This window comes from Danio rerio, chromosome 9 (genome assembly GCF_052040795.2).
Source record: "Danio rerio strain M-AB ecotype USA chromosome 9, GRCz13ab, whole genome shotgun sequence".
Lineage (NCBI taxonomy): Eukaryota > Metazoa > Chordata > Actinopteri > Cypriniformes > Danionidae > Danio > Danio rerio.
The window spans coordinates 4,492,355-4,516,677 of NC_141029.1; the positions used below are offsets into that span (position 1 = coordinate 4,492,355).

Sequence of the window (24,323 nt, forward strand, 5' to 3'; positions counted from 1 at the left end):
AGTGTCGGCTTTGTGCCCAGGAGAGCAGTTAATATCTCTCCATTAGCCTCTTTCAGTAGGTCTGTGGCTGGATTGAGTTTAAGGTTTATCAGAGCGGGTCAGCCCTGAAAAACAGCCAACAAACTCCGCCAAATCAAGATCTGAACCAGAACCAAAGAGCTAAAATACTGTAACGACAAACCGAGCAGCCCAATGGAGGCCAGAGAACAGCACAGGAGGAACATGCATAACATCTCCATTACATTCAACAATAAAACTGACAATACTCCACTCCTGTATTTCTAAAAGCATAAACCTACTCTTCTCTTCTGAGCCTTCTCTCTTTCTGTGTGTGTTTGTACTTGTTTATGTTGTTGTTTGTGTTGTTTGTACTTGTTTATGTTGACTGAAATTGAAAAATGACATCGGTATGACCTAGTTTAGGTGGTTTATGAGCATGAACATGTCTTGTGTACTTGTAATTCGAAGCACTGAAAAATAATACTTACCGAGGTGTTTTGACATTCATAATTTTTCATAATCATAATAATTCACAAACCCATATTCAATAATAATGATTGATTGAATCATTTTTTTATTGAAACTGTGACAGATTGATAAATGAATGTGAACATAACAGATCTAAGAAAAAATGATAAACAACTACCATAACAACAACAATATATATATATATATATATATATATATATATATATATATATATATATATATATATATATATATATATATATATATATATATATATATATATATATATATATATATATATATATGAATAAAATGATGGTGTTGCTAGCCACATTCTATATAGAAAGCACAGGCTATATAGAAAGATAAAAAGAAGAAAGAAAAAAGGGAAAATGTATCATTATTTTTATTATTTTATTATGTTTATTGCTATAATAATAATAATAATAATAATAATAATAATATATTCAAATTAATGATAATCCTGTAATAATAATAATAATAATAATAATAATCTAAATAAATGTAAAGCTGAATTAATGATTAAAATATTATACAGTAATATATATATATATATATATATATATATATATATATATATATATATATATATATATAAATATATATATATATATATATATATATATATATATATATATATATATATATATATATATATATATATATATATATATATATATATATATAAATATATATATATATATATATATATATATATATATATGTATTTTTTAAGTATATTTTTGGATGGATTATTGTAATAGAATATCATAGAATATTATTAATAATTTTAAAAATCTTCTTTAATTTTAGTGATGCTAAATTGTGAAGTGATGCAACAATATGATCATATTGGAAATGAAGGGGATGAAACATTAGTCTTTATTGTCTCTGTGGTATGCACATATCTGTAAACCTACCTCACAGCTCTTTCTGTATTGTGTAGTTTGTATGTTCAGCACAACAACAAAAAAATAATGAATGAATGATTAAAAAGCCATTGAATTTCATAGGTTGTTTAAAAATGTAATTTAGCGTATTCTGTCATGTAGATACCCCCCCCCCCCAAAAAAAATTTTTTTTTCATAATGTTGAGCAATAAAATACAACTCAGTATTGATTTAAAACATCTATGATGAAAAATTAATAACTTTATTTTCCACATAACTAAGTTACACACTGTGTATTTATTTAGTGTCAAAATTCTGTCACTTTCGTCTTGTTCTTTTTTTGTTTTGGAGTCCAGACACTAGTGCTGTCATGTCTAGTATGTGGTGCTCAGGTTGAGTTTTCTCTGGTAAAGCACTCATATTAGTTGAAATGGTAGGCTACAAATAATTAATTCATTATGAATCAATTAATTATTCATAAATGATTAATTCACCACCACCTATGATGATGATGCCATCATCCATTGCGATGTTTCACATTAGACATTGTACAATGCCAAATTGGTCAACATCGCTTATGTTTGCCTGTTTGTTTGTTAATTGTTTCTGCTTATAGCTTCCTCTTGTCTGCTGTCCTGTGCCAGTTCATCATCTTTCTTTCCAGTATCAAGTCCTGTCTAGTCGTGTCCAGTCTTGTCCAGCCCTGCTTTTCCCTGTCAGCCCAGTCAAGTTTGTTTTTGTGTCTCAGTTATGTTTTTCCCTTCGGGGTAGTTTTTGTAATCTCTTTGTTTTATTTGTCCCTGCAACTGAGTCCTCATCCTTTCCAAACCTCAAACCTGACATTTAGTTAGTTTGTGCACATTAAAATATCATATGTATTGTATCTCACGGGATGCACTCTGTGTCAGATCTACGCACTGCTTTTTATTAAGGAAAAAAATGTATTTGACCTCTTAAGGTTGAGAGTTTAGAGTGTGTTTGACCTGCTGATTCGTTCAACCATCGCTCAGATTTTATGCTATGCGTGAAAGCTAAATAAATCTATTTCTGGAGTTAGGTTTCCCTCTCCAAACCCTGATCGGGTGCCTGCGATAGAACCTGCTGAAGACTTTAAATACAAACATACGGCTCTAATAAATCTGGATCAATGATTTGAATGAGATATCAACATGCTGGATGTTTTCTGGGAGACAGGCTGTAATTATCAGCCATATTTGGTGATGTTAGTTTGCCTCACCCTGAAATGTTTGCAATTCTTGAGTAATGGGGGCCAAATCTCTTCAAGTGTGCGGTTAAATACAGGTAATGAGTAGGCTGAGTTATTTAGAGTAAATGAACAGACCTCCCATGCTCATACTCATTGAAGTCATGTTTATGTTCATATGCTAAATATGTTTCGCCCTTTGCATGTCTCATTTATGCCAATTCACTGTCAATATCCTTTTTATAAAAATTAAAAAAAAAAACATTTAATTAGATTTAGTCTTGTGCCCCGTGCTTTCAGAACTTTATTCACAATGTGGTGAGATTCAGTTTGGCTGTCTTCACCAAACATGACACAACAGAAATATTTCAGCCACTACACTCATTAGAGATAACGTTGGGTCGTTAGTGGGTTTACACGAGAATAGCAGGCGCGAATGGCACTCGCAAAAGAAAGTTGAGATCTGAAAAAGCATTCACAGCAGTCTCTGGTGGATTCACGAAAACAACAACTGCAAAAAGCGTACTTCCTTATTTCACGATCTCTTTCATTCATTTTCTTTTTGGCGTAGTCGCCACAGCGGAATGAACCGCCAACTCATCCAGCACATGTTTTACGCAGCGGATGCCCTTCCAGCTGCATCCCATCTCGGGAAAGCATCCATATACACTCAGTCATGCTCATACACTACGGACAATTTAGCCGTCCCAATTCACCTGTACCGCATATCTTTGGACTGTCGGGGAAACCGAACCACCCGGAGGAAACCAACTCGAACGCATGAGAACATGCAAACTCCACACTAAAACGGCAACTGACCCAGCCAAGGCTCGAACCAGCGACTTTCTTGCTGTGAATCGACAACACTACCTAGTGCGCCACTATTTCACGATCTCCAGAAATGTATATAGGGGTACATATCAACAATGAGCCTGGGTTGCAAACGAGATAACAGAGGCAGTCCCATGGTCCGAACTATTCAGAATCTGTGACTAGGAAATGAGACTCAATCACGTCTTCCACGTTCAGTGTGAAACCAGCAATGTTGGATAATCAAAAGGAAGAAAACATGAGGTAAAAACTTGACCACAAGAGCACACTGTGAACAGAGATTTGGGATTTTTTTTTTTCCCCTGGCCAGAGGGGTTTCCAGACCTGGCGTTCTCATCTCTTGTTCTAGCGAAGTAGTCTTTGGGCCCTATCATACACCTGGCGCAGTGTGGCGCAAGGCGCGGCGCAGTAGTCTTTTGCTAGTTTCAGCTTGGCGCAAGAGTTGTTTTGAGGCGTTGCACTACGCTGTTTAAATAGCAAATGCATTAGCGCTCATATGTGCGCCCATAGGCGTTCTAGTCTAAAAAGGAAGGTGTTCTGAGGCGCACTGCTGGCGCGTTGCTGTTTCAAGAAACTATAATAGATTTTTCAATAGACCAAAACAAACTCGGTCTAAAGTTGAGCACAGAGTTGTGCCTCGCTTACACACTGCTTAATACACACAAGATGTAGAGCAATACGCAAATATCTTTACATATAAAATATTTTTTAATATTAAGGATATATATATAGGATATAATAAGAATAGATATAGGATATAAATATAAAGGATTAAAATATTACAAAACATATTATTTTCTAGCCTACATAAATATGAAAAATCACTGCTTTTATGTCTTCTTCATCTCGGGAGGCTTTTTCAGTTCATTCATAACAATTTGCTTTTGTATAATGTTATTATCTATTATATCCATATTTATATTTGTTTTTATTAAAAACAAGCTTAGATTTGCCCACCTGTCAGGTTTTAGACCATATGGGGCACAGCATGTGTTTTAGGATATAACTCAGGTTTTTGAGCTCACTTCGTTATTGTTATTCATTTATTTGTTTGCTGGAAATTAGAACTGAATTTAGAAATAGTTTTGAAACGAATATTTGCGCTTAACAAACGGAATTTATTATTTATAGGCTAATTGTTGTCTGTGCGTAAAGATTTCCCTATCCACGAGAGCGAAAGTGAAAGTAGATCATTTATCTCTCATTCTCGCGCAGTAGATGATTTATTTAACCGTTTTCGTACTAGTAAAATGTTCAGTTTTTCCACTTACACTTACTTTACGTCATGTAAATAGCGAATGTGCTCTTTGCGCGACGCAAGGCTCTTAAATGGAATGGGAAATGAGACTCTAATTGGTTTATTCTCAAAACACACCTATAACTCATTAAGAAAATAAACTCAACCCTTTTAGACCAGCGTATTTTTCCGTCCTTAAATTAGCAAAAATGCGTTCTGCCATGCCCTGAAAGCGTTTGCGCCCTGCGTTTTGCGCTCTGCGCATGGACCGTCAAAATAGAGGCCTATGTGTTTGGTATTTACAGATATAATCTGTCATTATTTTGATTGTGAACTTTTTATTTTTTATTTTAACATCACTAAAGACCGATGTTGTTAAAGCATGGTATGTGCAAAAAAAAGTTATTTTGTCCAACAATTCAGTTGTGGTTTATGTCAACATTCAGGATACACATGCCTGAATGTTTCAGCAACACTCATGATTTTCCTCATGATTATTTCTTGTATCAGATTATTCTCATTACACTGCAAGTTTGATTAGGTGGAGTTCTTTATACAGTATAAACAGTCATTACAGAGCAGAAACAATAACTATAAACACGACACAGATTTTATTAAAGACAAATGCACTCAAAAAGTGACTTTTGCTGCTTGTTCAAACTACTTATTTAAAATTATTTGAATTAACACAAGTCTTTAGTGTTTTGCGACAACTTGATTGTTTAAAAAAATAAGTAGATTAAACATAAAACAATTAAGTTAACTTTGTGTTGGGACAACATGAAGGATGGAAGCCAGCATTTTTACAGCATGTCTGCTTGTTTGGTAATCAAACACTGAATGTTATAGTATTCTGAGTGGATTAACTTGACCAAACAGGTGTTTGTGACTAAACCGTTGCTGTGAGCAGTCATTTCCTGTCTCGGTCTCATCATGCAGGGCTATATTTATCTCATTAACAACTGCTAATGTGCATGTGAAAAAGGAAGCTGTTTATAGAACGTTCAGTGGCACTTTAATCAGTGTAGTAGAAACAAGAGCGCTTTGACGCAATTGTTTGCATGTTTGATTATCGATGTGTCATTTGAAAACACGCAATGTTAAAAATAAACAGAAGTGGAGAGTGGATACTTGGTGTTGGTTACTAACATTAAAGGAACTAGAGTTCAATACAGATCATTTTGCTGTTTAAGTGGTTCAATGTATATTAAATATAGAAATACTTAACCATAAGGATCTATTTGGTACCTTTAGTTACCATTTGTTAAGAAGTAAGAATTGAAAAGCCAATATATTTATTAATCTGACTTCATGGTGCCGATGTTTAGTTGATAAACAGTTTAAAAACCAAACAGGTATTTTTTAAAACTATTGAATTGACCTAAACTAACAATATTAATTTTGAAATAGTTCAAAATCTTCAAGAGTTCACACTTAGCTGATGATTGTTTATGAAGCTTGTTTGGCATGCTGTCCTGGGGAGAGAGCCTTGAGCTCATAAGATCCTCGAGCTCGGGGCTCCCTCCCATTTGCAAGGCGAGAGGCGAGAACTCCCCTGCTGTAGTAGCTAATGAACAGATAGTGTTTGCTCTTAAGAGATAACTACTTACTAGGAGCATATCAATGGTGCCGATTTGGATTAGTCAGTTAACTTAAGTTGCATGTTTTTGGACGGTGGGAGGAAACCGGGGAACCCGGGGGAAATCCACGTGAGCATGGGGAGAACGTCTAAACTCCGCACAGAAACGTTGGCTGGCTTGGTAAGGACTAAAACCAGTGACGTTCTTGCTGTGAGGCAACAGTGCTAACCACTGGGTCGCAGTGCCACCTATGTAGGAAAGGAAGAGGTGTAGGGGTGGAAGGGGGGAATCTTCAAAACAAAGATGGCTGTCATATGGAACTTAGGGTTGTAATGAAGTTCACGGCCCTTTGGCCGCCGGGAACAAGGAGGCGAAGAACCGACAGAGTTTAAAATATTTATTTATAATATGAACGGCAGCTCCTCACGGAGACTGCCGTCTAAACCAAAACAAACGGACGGCAGCTCCTCAAGGAGACTGCCATCAAACTGAAAGCAAAAGTAAAATGCCCGGGCCCGGTCCTCTCTCGGCTTCCTCTGCCATCGTTCCTCCTTTTATCGTCCAGAGCTCCTTCCGTGGGATCCGAAGCAGGTGCGCACCGCAGGTGTATCCACTTACGCGGTGGCCTCACTCCGTTCCCACGGCTCTCGGCCACGCCCCCTCACCACAAGGGTATTTATAGTGGATTAGGAATCGTCTGATTGATGAATCATAAAATTGAATCATGCCTTGCCGGATGCAAGCATTCATTAGCACATGATCCTCTCGAAATTTGTTTATAAATAAACTTCACAAAGTAAATGAAAATAAGATGAACTAACACTAGATTAAATGTTTGAGGAAATGCTGACCAATGGAAACTTTCATGTAATTGCGGGTACATTTCAAGCATTTTACATACATTTTCCTTGAAGTGAAATGATATACAACAAATAAACAGTATAATACAGTAAATACAGTAAACTGAATCCATTGTTAATGTAAAAAATGCTTAAATGTAATAGGAAACATTCAGTTCTGTAAACTGGCTTTATATCATATTGTTTGAACAGCCTAATAAAAATGAACTGCGCTTGACAGCCTGTCTTTCAACTCTGTGTTGTGTTGTTTTGTCCATGCACTGAATGGATTATGTGTGTTTGTGTGTTGCAGGTGATTGACTGGATAGAGAATCACGGGGAGGCTTTCCTCAGCAAACACACTGGTGTGGGCAAATCCCTGCACAGAGCCAGAGCCCTCCAGAAACGCCATGATGACTTTGAGGAGGTGGCACAGGTGAGATCCAAACCCAATTCAACCCAAACCACACCTAGTCAAGACCTTCGTCCACAGGCTGTCAGATCCAAATCCTTATTTAAACCTCCTTCAGGGTGAATCCATCCATGATGCATCAGAATTCGAGTTATCCAAAAATAGGATAAGGGTGCAGCTACACGTCTGCCGGTTCCCGCCTCTGAATGAGTGAGTTTTAGATACGTTTTAACAAAACATCAGCGAAGAAACACCAGCTACCGTTTCGGAAGTGTTATTCCAGAGCAACACAAAGAGCACACAGAAGCATGAAGCATGCAAGGCATGCGCCGTGGGTCATGCCAGTCACTCGACACAGAAGTATAAACCAGCCTTTAGGCTTACTTTATTAATTATTATGGGATGCCACAGTGGAATGAACCACCAACTATTCCGGAATATGCCCTTCCATCTGCAACCCTGCACTGGGAAACATCCATAAACTTTCACATCCACACACGCACCTATACAATAGCCAATTTAGTTCTTCCAGTTCACTTGCGGTGCATGTGTTTGGACTGTGGGGGAAACCGGAGCACTTAAAGGAAACCCACACAAACACAGGGAGAACATGCAAACTTCACATAGAAATGCTAACTACTGAGCCATTGTGCCAAACTTTGTACTTTTTGTCATTGTAAAATAGTATCAGGTGTTAACTGTTATTTGTTAAAGCAATGTTAAATAAAAAGCTGAGCATTAAGCTGAGGAGATTCGGATCACTATACACTAAGCCCTGGCTCTCGCATCCACATAATTCCCCTGAGATGAATAATCCATAATAGTCTGGACGTCAGATCATGAGTCTCAGTGTCACGAAGAGGGCCCGAGACAATCTGACTCCGTCTAAATAAGCATACGGGATTTGTTTTGGCTCAGCCACTATTGGTAACCAGTGAAACTGAAATTCGCGGCTATTGTACATCTGCTTATCAGACATAGAATATACAAGAACAGACATATGATATACAGAGAAGATGAGACACGGATGCCTCCAGACACTTTCTGGACATGTTTTATGCGTGATGTACCATGTATATGTGTGTGAGAGAAAATGTACACTGCAAACATATTTTACTTATTTAAAGTTTGTCTTGTTTCTAGTCCAAATATCTAAACATTTCTTCAATTAATTTTATAGACAAGCCAAAAATTTTGGTTTTGAAATAGTAAGTCCAAATGAACTGATTTTTGTCCTTAAAACAAGCAAAACAATCTGCCATCTGGGTTTTCAAAGTGAAAACAACATTATTCAACCCAGGCTCATTGTGGAAACGTAGTCCCGCGAACGTTTGTGGAGATCGCGAAATACTTCCCGGGAGGTACGTACGGCTGCAGTTTTTGTTTTTGCGAATCGCGCCCGCACTGTTCTCGCGTGAACCCACCAGAGGCCGCTGTCGGACTGACCGGATGATTGACTGCGCGACCGGCCAATCGGCTGACCCGCCCTCCTCCTTCCCTAAACCCAACCAATTTTACCGATTGACCCACCCGCTCACTTCCATAAACCCGAGCAACAGTTTACAAAAGCCGTCCAAAAAAAGAAAAGCCCTGATTTTTTTTTTTTAACCGCGTTTTCGGATTTCACCGCGTTCTCACCCTGTTACGAAACTCGTTCACTTAATTTTTGAGATTCTGTTTTTGTCTTACCTGATTGTTGGAACCGCTCTTCCCCGGACTCGAAACCGATCGCCGTGGTCAACTCCTCTCTGCATCTCAAGCCTGCCGACGTACACGGTGAGCTGAGTGGACAAACGTGTTGCAGCGGGAAAGCCCTCCACAAGGAGGTAAGCGGTCGGCCGGCAAGCGTGAAAGGGAACAGCGTCACACCGCCCCGTAGCGTTCACTTGAAAAAAATAAATGCAGCCATACGTACCTCCCAGGACGTATTCCGCTGTCTCCAGAAACGTCCGCGGGACTACGTTTTCAGAATGAGCTTGGGTTGAAATTATTTTTCCACTAACTCTGTTGGTGGTAACCGAAAAACACCTTTTCTGTTTAGTTTTTTCCATTTACTGTATATACTAAATTGTCGTGGGGCGAAGCAGTGGCGCAGTAGGTAGTGCTGTTGCCTAACAGCAAGAAGGTCGCTGGGTCGCTGGTTCGATCCTCGGCTCAGTTGGTGTTTCTGTGTGGAGTTTGCATGTTCTCCCTGCGTTCGCATGGGTTTCCTCTGGGTGCTCCGGTTTCTCCCACAGTCCAAAGACATGCGGTACAGGTGAATTGGGTAGGCTAAATTGTCCTTAGTGTTTGTGTGAATGTGTGTGTGGAAGTTTCCCAGAGATGGGTTGCGAAAAAATGTGCTGGATAAGTTGGCGGTTCATTCCACTGTGGCTACCCTGGATTAATAAAGCCACTAAGCCGACAAGAAAATGAATAAATGAATGTTGTGCATATGTTTGTGTAGCATTTAAGATTAAAACTTAATTGAGCCATACTATGCAGTGCGAAACTTTACATTTTTGGAAGTCGAGTACAGTAACGAAGTATTTGTGCTAAGTCACTCCCTATCCCTGGAAAGAAGTTTATTTCGTCTTCATTTCTATCGATTGATCCAATTTCCCTTGTGTTTTCTTTGTGCCTTATCAGAATACATACACTAATGCAGATAAGCTGCTGGAAGCTGCTGAGCAGTTGGCTCAGACGGGCGAGTGTGACCCTGAGGAGATCTACAAGGCAGCGCGACACCTGGAAGTCAGGATCCAGGACTTTGTTAGGCGAGTGGAGCAAAGAAAACTACTGCTGGACATGTCCGTCTCTTTCCACACGCACACTAAAGAGGTAAAAAAAACAAACTAATGCTGTCTTACAACTTTTATTTAGTGGCTAATTCCTATGAATTTCTCAGATTTCTCGCGTAATTAAGGCCCTGTCTACACAAACAGTTTTTTTTTTTACAAACTGCACTTTTTCTATGCAGTTTGACTGTTTGTCCACATAAAAGCACAGTATCAGGTGATGATTTTTAAAAACTCTGGGTACAGTGTGGTCATGTGGACACTAGGCCTGCACAATATATCATTTCAGCATCAATAAAAGCCATTAAGGCATAAGAAAGTTTACCATTTGTACGTTTGACAAATTAACAATGATTCCTTTTATTGAATTGTTTATAAAAAGAACAGTATGCAGTATTATTTTACGTTTGATTATTCAATTACTATATACCTGAATACAATTGGACTGTAAAATATTAATGTTAAATATATAAAAATTCTTAGGTTTGCACCTTTTTCTTTATTGAGTTTACACACACACACATACATTCATACACTACGGACAATTTAGCCTACCCAATTCACCTGTACCGCATGTCTTTGGACTGTTGGGGAAACCGGAGCACCCGGAGGAAACCCACACGAAGGCAGGGAGAACAACACAGAAACGCCAACTGAGCCGAGGTTCGAACCAGCGACCTTCTTGCTGTGAGGGGACAGCACTACCTACTGCGCCTCGCCTATAAATATTTATATTTATATAAATCACCACAGAGTTATGGGATCAGAAAAATATCAATCTGAAAACATATTTTAGATTTGAAATGAGGAAAATAAATGTGCTTTACTGACGTGACCAAAAAAGTTTACAGTACACAACATACTTTGTAGAAATTCTGCAAATTAAACTGCACAACCCAAAAACAATAATGCTAATCAAAAAGATTAGAGCCGGCTCTCTATAAAACAAAAAAAATATTGATTTTGTTTTAATTTTGTATTTGAGGAAAAAGCTTCATTATGGCTCAGAGGTTAGCACTGTCACCTCACAGCAAGACAGTTGCTGGTTCGAGTCCCAGCTGGGCCAGTTGACGTTACTGAGTTTGCATGTTCTCCCCGTGTTGGTGTGGGTTTCCTCTGGGAGCTCCAGTTTCCAAAGATATTATTATCCACGTATGAGCGGGCACAGCCATTTGAATCTTTTTGGCTTGAGACTTCCAGTCTCGTTCACTTCCATTCATTTTAAGACATTAAAAACAGCTTGTTTCACTGCTGAATGTTGCAAACTGATATTTTCTTATTTAATTTTGTCTGTATAGTCATGCAAACACTTATTTGTACCGCTAGCAGTTTGACCGTTTTCTCCCATTTATTATTCCTAGTCATTTCTCCCATAAGAAACTGAATTGGAAGTTCTAAAACGATCACAAAAACACTTCCGCATTGAAGAATAAGGTCAATAGGTGAATTGGATAAACTAACATAGAGACACACTCCATGTTAGTGTGAATGTGAGAGTGTATGTATGGGCATTTCCCAGTACTGGGTTTTGGCTGGAAGGGCATCCCCTGCATAAACATATGCTGGAATAGTTGTCGGTTCATTCCACTGTGGCGATCCCTGATAAATAAGGGACAAAGCCAAAGAAAAATGAATGAATGGACACACACACCAGGTGGATTACAGAGGAATGCTGGGAGTTTTTTTTTTTTTTTTTAGCTGAGCAGTGCCAGATGTGCTCGAAGAACATGCTGTTTACCTCTTCAGCTGCCAATCAGACCCTTGTGTGAAATGTTAAGTGTAATTCATGACACGTTGACGGCGTGTTGCTGCAGCAGTCAATAGCAGGGATTATTAGTGATTTAGCATGCGGTAATGTGACATCACGCAACATCCATCACCTCATGCACCCTGCGCTCCAGAAGTAAATATGCTGAGGGTTAAGTGGCTCAATCTGTCTTGCTGGAGCCTTTTGATTTGGTGCTTTGCTTGTCTAATGGAGCTCTATATCATGAGCTGTAGTTTTGTTGATGTATGGAGACTGGGGGAATCTGCTTTTCTCACGAATGCTCATGAAGTTCTGTTCTTCTGGCTGTACTGTGGAAATTGATATCTTGTAAAATGTACATTTATTTCACAGAAGGGATTATACCAATGTTATCAAAGTGATGAAAAAGTAAAGAGTCAATGGATGTGAAATGTAGCTTTGTCCACTCTTTCCTCCATTTTTCTGATGATGGCGGGTCTGTGAGCTGGTTGTGCTTTCTCAGTTCTTGTTCTTTGATCTTTCAATCCAATAGCACAAAATCTAGCTCAATTTTAATAATTAGCAAACATATAAAAATCTTATAAAATGTACAGGATCAGTTGAACCAAAGTCCCTTCACTCAGGGAAGTCATTTCACTCAGCGGCCATCTTCGAAACAACTATCGGGCAGTATTCTCGGCAGTCTGTTTGAAAGGGCAAACATCAAATTTTCCAAAATGGCTTTCCAAGCTTACGATTAAATTTCATATTAGGAATCACCAATAAAATTAAACAACAACTGTGTCTTTAGTTTTATTTCTAAACATCTGTATCACACAAAATCTGCAGAAACTAACATCAGGTCCAAGCCCCTCCCCCAGACTATTGTCAGTCTATAGCGATCATGATTGGCTCCTGTACCAGAAGGCGTGCTTTTTTGACCATATAGCGATCGATAATTGGCTCCTGTACTAGTAGGCGGGGTTTTATTCACTATATTGGCAGTTACACTATTCCTCATTCAAAAAGATACGAGTGACATGTCTTGTGAATTCTATAGTCTTTGGATGAACACACTAGGCTACTCTATGAATTGACTAGTGAAATTATAGACTGAATTTAAATCTTTTATTTCAGATCAACTCCTATATAGGCTGTATTATAGGCCTTTATTCTGTTAAATGGTTTTAAAATGTATAGTTGAAGTCAAAATTATTCATCCTGCTGTGAATATTGTTCTTTTTTAAGTATTAGCCAAATGATGTTTAACAGGGCATGGAATTGTTCCCAGTATTTCCTCTATTCATTTCTTCTGGGAAAAAATCTCATTTGTTTTATTTTGGCTGGAATAAAAAAATAACAGAATAGAATAGAAAAACGTTCATAATTTTGTCTGTCATTTGTGATTTGACATATTTACATCTTTTAAATATATCACTATGGATCACAAAGCCAGTCAAGTTTTGCAAATGAATATTTATACTGAATAAATAAGCTTTCCGTTGTATTGTTTGTGTAATGTTGGAGAGGACACTATTTGGCAGAGATACAAATAGAAAATTTAGATACAATTTGAAAATCTGGAATCATTTTGTTTTCATTTGCTTTTTTATTGTACATTTTAACTGTCTGCTTTCCTGTTTATAATTGATCAGGTTGGAGTTTAGTGTATTGTCAAAAAACCTATCTGTATATGTATACTACCTGACAAAAGTCTTGTCGCCTATTCAAGTTTTAGGAACAACAAATAATAAGTTGACTTCTAGTTGCTCATTTGGTATCAGAAATGGCTTATATGAAAGGCGAAGTCGCTTTTTTTACCAAAATAAAATATGATCATGCTTTGATTATTTTATTTAATTAGGACAGTAAGGTCTGACTTTGCTTAGACAAAAGTCTTGTCACTTACCGAAATAATGTACAGTATAGAATATAAAGTCATGCTGCAGTGGAAAAAGAATGAATTTTGACGACATGATTATACTCAATGAAATTGCTTCTCAGTTAAACAAGATGGTGTTGGCATCATTCGCCAACTAAGGTCGCAAGATTGGTGTTACAAACATAGCTCAGCAGTTTGATGTTTTCCGAAATCATAGTTCCGATACAATTTTCACATGTCAAAACTATGCAGCAAGCCATATAGGAGCCTCAGAGTTGCTTCCTGATCTGTTAACTGTGGAATTTCCTTGTTTAGTTCAAAAGTGCTGCAGTAGTGTTTATACACAGCACATTCCACCGCACAGCTGTGTATGTATGTGTGTGTTAAGACTAAAACGCATTACATCATGTGAGCATAGACTAACAGAAGGTTCTCTTGCAGGCCAAACTTTTACAATGTTTCCCAGTGATTTTGGAGGGTTTGTGGAGTGTCCTGCTGAAGGAGGTCACCACATGAGCCTTGATTCAGCAGCACTCCAGAAACACTTCATTTCAGTCTCAAACTCCTCTGCCTCCACACACACACTTGAGAACATTGTGAGGTGAGTGTAGCTGAAAGTGGTTTTGACAGAGAGCAAAGTCAAAGGACAGTGTGTGTGTGTGTGAACCACAACATCGGTCATACTGTAAGTGTCAATTTATTTCAAAATTGAAAAAAAGCTCAATAAAAAACAGGCTTAACACTGATGTACATGTATGATTTGTTATTAACAATGATTAACATGTATGTTATTGTTATTAGACAATATTAGGCAGAGATACAACTATTTGAATATCTGGAATCTTTAAAGATTTAAGGGATTTGAAGCTGTCTATATAAATTACACATTACTAATTAAAAATACTGTTTGATATATTTACAATTGGGTGGCTTATTTCGCTGTGGCGACCCCTGATAAATAAAGGAACCAAAAGAAAATCAATAAAAATTTACAGTTGGAAAAATATCCATGGAACATGATCTTTACTTAACATTCTAATGATATTTGGTGGAAAAAAAAGTGTCTATAATTTTGACCCATCCAATGTATTTTTGTTAGTTACAGTAGTTTTGTTTTTATAGTAATCACTATAATACTTGACTATAGCCATTCAACATTTCAGTATACTTGAGAGTTATCAATGTTAAGAAGCATTACTCTTTAAAATGACAAATATTTAAATTGTCACATGAACCTATAGTAATAAATGACATTATGGTAATCCAATCTAGAGGTCATAAAAACATAAGCTAACTTTTCAGCATTGGAGATAAATAGCATGTTTTTAGCTCAACGATATTTTTAAGATAAAAGAAGGCTGTTTTTGTGTCAGGAGATATGATTTTCAAAAATCAGGTTGCTTTCTAATATAACACAAAGATATTTGACAGTATAACTAATAGCATGAATTTAGCAAGAATGAACTATAAAGGGCGAGGCAGTGGCGCAGTAGGTAGTGCTGTCGCCTCACAGCAAGATGGTTGCTGGGTCGCTGGTTCGAACTTCGGCTCAGTTGGCGTTTCTGTGTGGAGTTTGCATGTTTTTCCTGCCTTTGCGGTTTCCTCCGGGTGCTCCGGTTTCCCCCACAGTCCAAAGACATGCAGTACAGGTGAATTGGGTAGGCTAAATTGTCCGTAGTGTATGAGTGTGTGTGTGAATGTGTGTGCGGATGTTTCCCAGAGATGGGTTGTGGCTGGAAGGGCATCCGCTGCGTAAAAACTTGCTGGATAAGTTGGCGGTTCATTCCGCTGTGGCGACCTCAGATTGATAAAGGGACTAAGCCGACAAGAAAATTAATGAATGATGAACTATAAAGAAATGTAACTAAAGTATAAAATATAGATGAATACTTAATGCTACAAAAGTTATTGAAGTACTCTTTTTGTTTTGTTTTTTGATTTATTCCTATTCAATATTAGGTGTATTTATCATTTCTCTTTATTTTTTTTTTTATTCTATCAAATCTTAAAGTGAAAGTGTGTATTAATGAACTGGCAAGTGGAATGGTGTTCTTCTAGATTCTGTCTGGACCTATGTCATTTCCATGCACACACATGATCTCTCCTGCACGCTTTCCCGCTCTGTCTGCCTGATTTAAAGAAGGAAGAAGGAACAAGGACATGTCATAACCGACACTATCTCACGGCAATCATTATTATATATATTTTTTTTTATTTAGTGGCTAATTTGTAGGAATTTTAGAAGTGTGAACCTATACTGGTCTTACGGTTCGGTTCGGTTCGGTTACGATTATCATGCTTTCGATTCGGTTCAACTCGATATCTCGGTGCATCACGGTGCAGTGACGATGCGTTCCATTTACAGTATTGTATTTTAGGGGGGAGGCTATAACAAGCTGTCTGTATAAACACACAGACACACAGCACCACACTGTCTCTCATTCAAACACATTCACAAACAGACAGCACCAAACAAACAAACAAACACACACACACACACACACTTAAGCCCTCGCAACAGGGAGAGCTCGAGCTGACGGAGCAGAAAAACTAGAAAAAACGGAAAAAATAAGAACTTTTCCGACGGTCCCTTTTACTGAGAGCTCCTCTCAGCGCGAGCTCTCCCGGCTTAACACATATTGCGAGGGCTTAAACGGAGCAGTGGTCGTAATGTCGAGCGAAAAAAAGAAAGACAGCTGTGAAACATAACCAGCTTTGTCTTTTTGTAGGAAACACACTTTAGATCTTTATAGGGTAAGAGGTTTTTAAGTTATTGCCGCTATAACAGAATGTGTGTCAGGAATATCGAAAACAAAACCAACTGAACTGCGCTCATTTCTGGCGCCCCCCTGGATATACAGCGCCCTGAGCATATGCCTAATGTGCCCTTGCCACAGGCCGGCCCTGAGTTGGCTGAGTGTTGTAAATACTTGCGCTTATCTCCCTCGCGACAGAGCGCATAGGAGATAAATGACGTCAGTACAATAACCGGTTATTACTGAACCGATACAGAATTGTCCGCGTCTGCATCGCAGTGCACCGAAAAAACAATTAATTTTGACACCCCTAATGAATTTGTATGATTTCATTGGTACAATTTACTATGATTTGCTCATCCCCCCCAATGACAGTTGGGACAATTGCCTCCTTTTTAAAGTACATTTTTGTTCGACTGAACTCGAGTTTGAAATAAATTATTTTTATTATTAATATTATTGTAATTTTTTCTTTCTTTCATTATTTGTTAACTTCATGATATGCACTACTAACACAGTATGGCGGCTTAAAGCATAGGAAAACTCATTATTTTACTGCAACATTTAAAAATTAAACATTGTAATAAATTAAAACATCAAATTAAACAAACAAATTAAAACATCTCACCAAATCTAACCATTGACATAGCAAAGCTGCCTCACTTTTATTGTTTTTTCCCTATGCTTTGCTCTGCTGCAGTGTTCTGACAGCAATCTGAAATGCATTTTTCTTTAATTCATTATGTGATTAACTGCAGTTACTATGGAAACCACTAGGGTGGCAACATTACATCCACCACTATCCTTCTGTAAATGTGTTAACCCTTTAACAGAGGCAATCAAGTCATGAGGGTGAGGTTTGAAATAAAAATGTACTCTTAAAAATAGCATGTAGGCACAGCGTTTATTTCTGTAAATCTGTTTATGCTGTGTGGTTTGGTTTAATATATCCATTCTGTGTAGCTTTTTGCCAGCTGCGGGTTATTTCCTGTATTGTAAAACTTGCCGTGTGTGTTGCTGTTCAGATCTCTAGCGTATGATTAATATGAATAATATTCCTGAGTGTGTGTCAAACCACCGTAATGGGAATCATCTATCATGAATATCACGTCCTCCTGTAGAGCTCCTCTGTGCCTGCAACATGTTAGAGCTAAACAGGACCAGCATCCACACTGGAGATTTGGAAAAGCGCTATTTATCATAACAGCCTCTGTCTGCATCTGGCTGAGGTGTGAGTTCACACGGTCCAAGCTTATAATAGTTTTGGATTTTTCATTAGTGTTGGTTTCTATTTTGTTTTGACTTTTTGTTTTTAAATTCAGTTAGTTTGAATTTTATTATTATATATTTTGACCCTACTGAAAAATCCAGTTTAAACCAGCCTAGGCTAGTTGGCTGGTTTTAGCTGGTCAACCAGGCTGGTTTTAGAGGGGTTTTGGCCATTTCCAGGCTAGTTTCCAGCCATTTCCAGCCTGGTCTTAGCTGGTCTGGTTGGAAGATGACCAGCTAAAACCAGCTTGACCAGCCTAGCCAAGCTGGGAGCCAAGCCAAAACCAGCTATGTCCAGCTTAAACCAGGCTGGTCAAGCTGGCTTTAGCTGGATTTAGCTGGTCATTTTCCAGCCTGACCAGCTAAGACCAGGCTGGAAATAAATGGAAACCAGCCTGGAAATGGCTAAAACCCCTCTAAAACCAGGCTGGTCAACCAGCTAAAACCAGCCAACCAGCCTACGCTGGTTTAAGCTGTATTTTTCAGCAGGGGAATCTATTTAGTTTTAGTTTAGCTTATTTTTTTTTAAATAAGGATATTTGTTAGGTGCCAGATTCAAAATCAACTGCATAATTATTGCATAATAAAAACTCAGCCATACATTTTCTGAAACATGTATTCCTCCTACCATCTACCCATCCTCAAATTCAAATATAGCAGCCCATGTGTGCAAGGCTGCTTCTGAGGTTAGATACACAGTAGTGATGGGAAGTTCAGATATTCAACGCAGATGTTAGGACTCAAAATTATGTATTCAGCAATAGTAATTTCAGTCAGTTAAAACATCACCATGATCTGAAAAATTTGTTACAGTAAAGTTTTGCAACCCAACTGAAGCCTGATTCACTTATTTAAATTCCATTACGACTTTCTGTTACGAAATAAACAATGAAATACATTTGATCTCAGTGTAACGTTACTGTTCTAATAACTGCTCTAATAACATTGTGTTCAAGGTTTTACTGCAGTGTCTGGCTCAGTACTCTTTAATCTTTTACACTGAAATGTTAAAAATGGAAGCAGCGTGAGAAATGAGAGTGTGGCTGCTTCCTAATATTAGATTCAGGACAGATTCTTGTTAAATGGGAGTTAAAAGCTGCAGGTCACTCCATTTCCTGGTCTTCAGAAAAGTTGTGAAACTTTTTTAGGTCTTTGGAAAGTAAGTGTGTTACTGTGCGTGTTATATGGGTCACATTTAGTAAAACTTAATAAGGTACCAATAATGTCTAATTGGTGTGTATGTTTCTAAATGTGTTTTAGTTGTGGACGTGGATGGAGGACCTGCAGAAAGAGCTGCTGGAGGAAGTTTGTTCTGACTCAGTCGATTCAGTTCAGGAGCTGATAAAACAGTTTCAGCAGCAGCAGACGGCCACGCTGGAGGCAACACTCAATGTCATTAAAGAGGGAGAAGATCTTATGCAACAACTCCGGTAAAAAAACACACACACACACATGTTGGTATTGGTGGTTTACAAGGACTTTTATATGTAAAAAAAACACGTATTATATGGCCTTAACCCACTTCTACCCCTAAACCCAACCCTCACAAGAAACTTTTGGCAAATTTTGAAAAAACCCCATTTAGTGTCATTTTTAAGCATTTTTAATTACAAGGACAGGTCATGTCCTCGAAAACCTCCTCAATAGAGTACAACTAGGTCAGACCCATATCATTATACAATTTCATTCCTCATGTACTGCATAAACAAGTACTCAGTTCTACTCATTAGATTTACATACCTCAGAGTCTTAAAAATGCTGCATTACAATTATTTACATATTTTCCACAATATAATGTATAATAACTTACAATTAAACAAATCACCCCACTCAAATGTTTGAATGTTATTGCCGCTGAAGCTTGAGGAATTTACATTCAGTATTAAGAACCAGGGTCTGTATTTAGAAAGCATCTTAAGGCTAAAAGTACCTCCTAGCATGCCTTAAAATCTCGGGCTTAAATTTAACGTATTTCACAAAGTATTTTAGCACTAAAACTAGCTCCTAATCAGTGGAGTTAGGAGTAGTGAAGTGAAGAAGTCAATAAGACCACACCACAAACTATCCCAAAATAGCTGTTCTCAACAATCTGAAAACGCTAAAAGCTGGTCTAAAGTCAATGGCGCATGGTGTTTATTTGTTATTTAAAAGACTGTTTAAGCAATAGGTGGATCTAAAATATGTATATATGTTGCTTATTACACACACAAGATATGCAAAAACCTATGAATGTGCAAAAATTCATTCATTTTCTTTTCGGCTTAGTCTCTATTAATCTGGGGTCACCATAGCGGAATGAACCACCAACTTATCCAGCATTTGTTTTACGCAGTGGATACCCTTCCACCTGCAACCCATCTCTGGGAAACATCCATACACACTCATTCACACTCATACACTACTGACAATTTAGCCTACCCAATTCACCTGCACCGCATGTGTTTGAACGTTGCGGGAAACCAGAGGGAACCCATGCAAACGCAGGGAGAACATGCAAACTCCACACAGAAACACCAACTGATCCAGCCACTGCGTCGCCTGTGCAAAAAAATTTAAGGATTTAAATGTAAAAGATTTGTATAGTCTACATCAATATAGAAATACCATTTTCTCCTATGCATCTTCACCACTTTGGTGGAATCCAGCTAGTTCTGTAGATGGTCTGCTTGCATACTTTAACCTCGTTATGTAAATAGCAAAACCACCATTGTGCGACCACAACTTTGTCTTAAAAAAATAGGAGATAAGACTGATTTAATGCACATTACACCCAAAACACACCCATAACTCATTCAGAGAATAAGGACAACCCTTTAAGACTATGCACCTGTTCTGCAGACTGTTTTTCCCACCCTAAAACAGCAAAAATGCACCTGCGTCAAATGCTATGTGTTAAATGTAAGAATTAATATAAAACAATGAAAGAAGGAGTTTTAAAACAGCAAGCTAAATTAATTAAACACATTTTCCTTCAGAATAATTTTGAGAACCAGGACAACCCCTCAAAGACTATGCGCCTATTCCGCAGACCGTTTTTCCCACCCTTAAAACAGCAAAAGTGCACCTGCGTCAAATGCTATGTGTTAAATGTAAAAATTTATATTAAAAAAAGAAATAAAGAGTTTTAAAACAGCAAGCTAAATTAATTAAACACATTTTCCTTTAGAATATTTTTGAGAACTAGGTAAACCCCTCAAAGACTATGCGCCTGTTCCGCAGACCGTTTTTCCCACCCTTAAAACAGTAAAAATGCACCTGCGTCAGATGCTATGTGTTAAATGAAAGAATTAATATTAAAAAAGAAAGAAAGAGTTTTATAACAGCAGGCTAAATTAATTAAACACATTTTCTTTCAGAATATTTTTGAGAACAAGGACAACCCCTCAAAGATTATGCGCTTGTTCCGCAGACTGTTTTTCCCACCCTTAAAACAGCAAAAGTGCACCTGCGTCAAATGCTATGTGTTAAATGTAAGAATTATTATAAAAAAATGAAAGAAAGAGTTTTAAAACAGCATGCTAAATTAATTAAACACATTTTCCTTCATAATATTTCTGAGAACAAGAAAAACCCCCAAAAGACTATGCGCCTGTTCCGCAGACCGTTTTTCCCACCCTTAAAACAGCAAAAGTGCACCTGCGCCCTGAGCCCTGAATGCTATGTGGTAAATGTAAGGAATATTATCTAAAAAAGACAGAAAGAATTCTACAACAGAAGGCTAATTGCAGTAGTGTAAACACATTTTCAGATTTTGAACTGTGGAACGATTCATAATATTTTTGAGGAAATTTAGAATGTTATATATTTGCATTTTGTAACGGATGTGGAATAAGCTTTCCTCTTAACGCATTAGTTGTGTGTTTCACAGAGATTCAGCAATGAGCAGTAATAAGATGCCCCACACCAGCTCCATCGCTCACATTGAGGGCGTCCTGCAGCAGCTAGAGGAGGCGCAGGGCCACATGGAGGAACTCTTCCATGAGAGAAAGATCAAACTCGACATCTTCCTGCAACTGCGCATCTTTGAGCAGTACACCATTGAGGTAAAAGCGCATATGTATGCTTGATTTTAATAAGATTCACAGCAGCATGTATTATCTTTTCATCTTTTAAACGAGCTTAGCTCGTGCACTTGATGTTAGAAGACAGGGATAATCCATCCACAAATGAAAATATACTCACCGTTTACTCATCCTTTAGTGATTCAAAATCTGATCAAACAGATTCTGTTGAACACAAAGTACCTGTATTATATGTACTTTTTAAAATTGTATTTATTTATTTATTTTTTGTGTGTGTTTGTGTTTTTGTGTTTAACAGTATGGAGCTCAACTCAAACAGGTTTATGATAGGTGACAGGTCAATAAAGGATGTGACTAGTGAATTATCCCTTTAATAATGTTCTACAATACACTCACAGGTAATTGTATTAGGTGTCCAACTGCTCGTTAATGCAAATTTCTAATCAGCTGCATCAACTCAATGCATTTAGGCATAGTCATGGTCAAGATGATCTGCTGCAGTTGAAAGTGAGCATCAGAATGGGGATGAAAGGTGATTTAAGTGACTTTGAATGTGGCATGTACCAGACGGGCTGGTCAGAGTATTTCAGAAACTGCTGATCTATTGGGATTTTCACGCACAACCATCTCTAGGGTTTACAGAGAATGTTTTTTTACAGAGAAAAAAAAAGAGAAAATATCCAGTGAGCGGCAGTTCTGGGGGCGCAAATGTCTTGCTGATTTCAGAGGAGAATGGCCAGACTGGTTAAGACTGGATAGAAAGGCAACAGTAACTCAAATAAGCACTCGTTACAACCGAAGTCTGCAGAAGAGCGTCTCTGAACACACAACATGTCCAACCTTGAGGCGGATGGGCTACAGCAGCAGAACCACTCCTGTCAGCTAAGAACAGTAAACTGAGGCTATGATTCGCATTAAAACTGGGAAATAGAAGATTAGATAAGCATTGCCTGGTCTGACGAGTCTCGATTTCACATTTAAATAATTTTTTTATTTACAAGTTTTAATAGAAATGACTAAAGTGAATTTTAATTTATCATTAGTCATTGTCAGGACATTCAACAGTACATTTATAAAACAGAATAATCTGAGTTTTTTTCACAACAACATTGTCTGTGTTGAGAAATGTTTGTCCCTTTGATATCTGAAAACACTTGGGTGTCTTTTGTGCAATCCAGGTAACGGCAGAGTTAGATGCGTGGAATGAAGACTTGGTTCGTCAAATGAATGAGTATACTGGAGAAGAACCCAGTCTGGCTGAGCAGAGACTCCAGCGGCACGCAGAGAGGAAACTGGCCATGACTAACATGACCTACGAAGTTATGCAGCAGGGTCAGGACCTGCATCAGTACATCATGGAAGTCCAAGCTTCAGGTGAGAGAAAGAGTAAAGACTGATTTATACTTCCGCATCAAATGCACATTAACTTCGACATAGCCTGACTTGAACCCTGATACACACCTATCAAACATTGTAACTGTACATCTCGGTGATGTGTAGTGCAAGAGCTAAAACTTTTACATTTATTATCTTATACAGTGTGAAAACTCCATTGACAGACGGCTGCTTATCCCTCAGGGCTCTTTATGCTAATATGGGAGAGAATATCATGCTAATATTGTCACTAATGGGAGGGGCTTTTCCCCTCTGATGACACATTCAAATGGAGAATGACAATAAATGGTGTTTCTGCAGACTGTTTTTATCAAGTGTGATTATAAAAAGTTCAATTCATTTCTTTGTACTGTTAGATGCTGGTTATAGACCTTTTTCTTGGAACGCAAAATGACCCATGATGCTTTGCGTGTATGCGCAAGGAGAATGCGAAGAACTTCCGGTCGGCAGCTGATGCGTGTAAACAGTCACATTTGGACAGCTTTGAAATGATAGTTTTAATCTATTTTACCTGCTTTTATCCTCTTTGAACTAATACTGTTGTCCATCAGCATCATCTCCTGGACTGATCATTTAAAGAAATGCGGTCTAATGGGATGGAAAACAGCTGCTGTGAGGCGTTTTCCTCTCGCTGTCAGACGGCATCTTCTGCAGTTTAAATGAAGCCTCGTCATCGCTAAAGTCAACGTTTTTTCTTTATTTCAAATATATAACCAGCCCAAACAAATGTAGTTCACCAAAATGTTTGACACACACACGTAGCCTGTACTGTGCCACTGACACACTGATTTAATAACTGTGACAAAGTGAAAATATAGGCTAGTGTCATTACGAAATGACAGAAAAACACAAACCGTTGTAAAAACAACACATGAAATAAAACTCAAACGGCTCGCGATTAGAATGAACAGCAAATCAGCCAGCAGAGGATCAATAACAGACTTTTATTGCTCATTTTTGTAAATTGCACGACTTTCATACCTGTTAAGTTTCATGCCAGTACTCTGGTTTGCT

The 24,323-nt window shown here is 37.9% G+C and overlaps 1 protein-coding gene across 9 annotated transcripts in view; it reads left to right on the forward strand.

Annotated features, from left to right (window-relative positions):
- Positions 1–24,323, forward strand: part of kalrna (kalirin RhoGEF kinase a) — a 273,541-nt gene that overhangs the window by 124,333 nt on the left and 124,885 nt on the right. For all 9 annotated transcript variants that reach the window (XR_015499039.1, XR_015499040.1, XR_015499041.1 and 6 more), the window contains exons 10-14: positions 7,384–7,506; positions 10,111–10,302; positions 19,153–19,322; positions 21,761–21,935; positions 23,093–23,288. Coding sequence is in view for 6 of the 9 variants with exons in the window: in XM_087267317.1 (XP_087123443.1) it covers positions 7,384–7,506; positions 10,111–10,302; positions 19,153–19,322; positions 21,761–21,935; positions 23,093–23,288 (856 nt within the window). In the remaining 3 variants the exon portion in view is untranslated. The remainder of the gene's footprint in view (positions 1–7,383; positions 7,507–10,110; positions 10,303–19,152; positions 19,323–21,760; positions 21,936–23,092; positions 23,289–24,323) is intronic.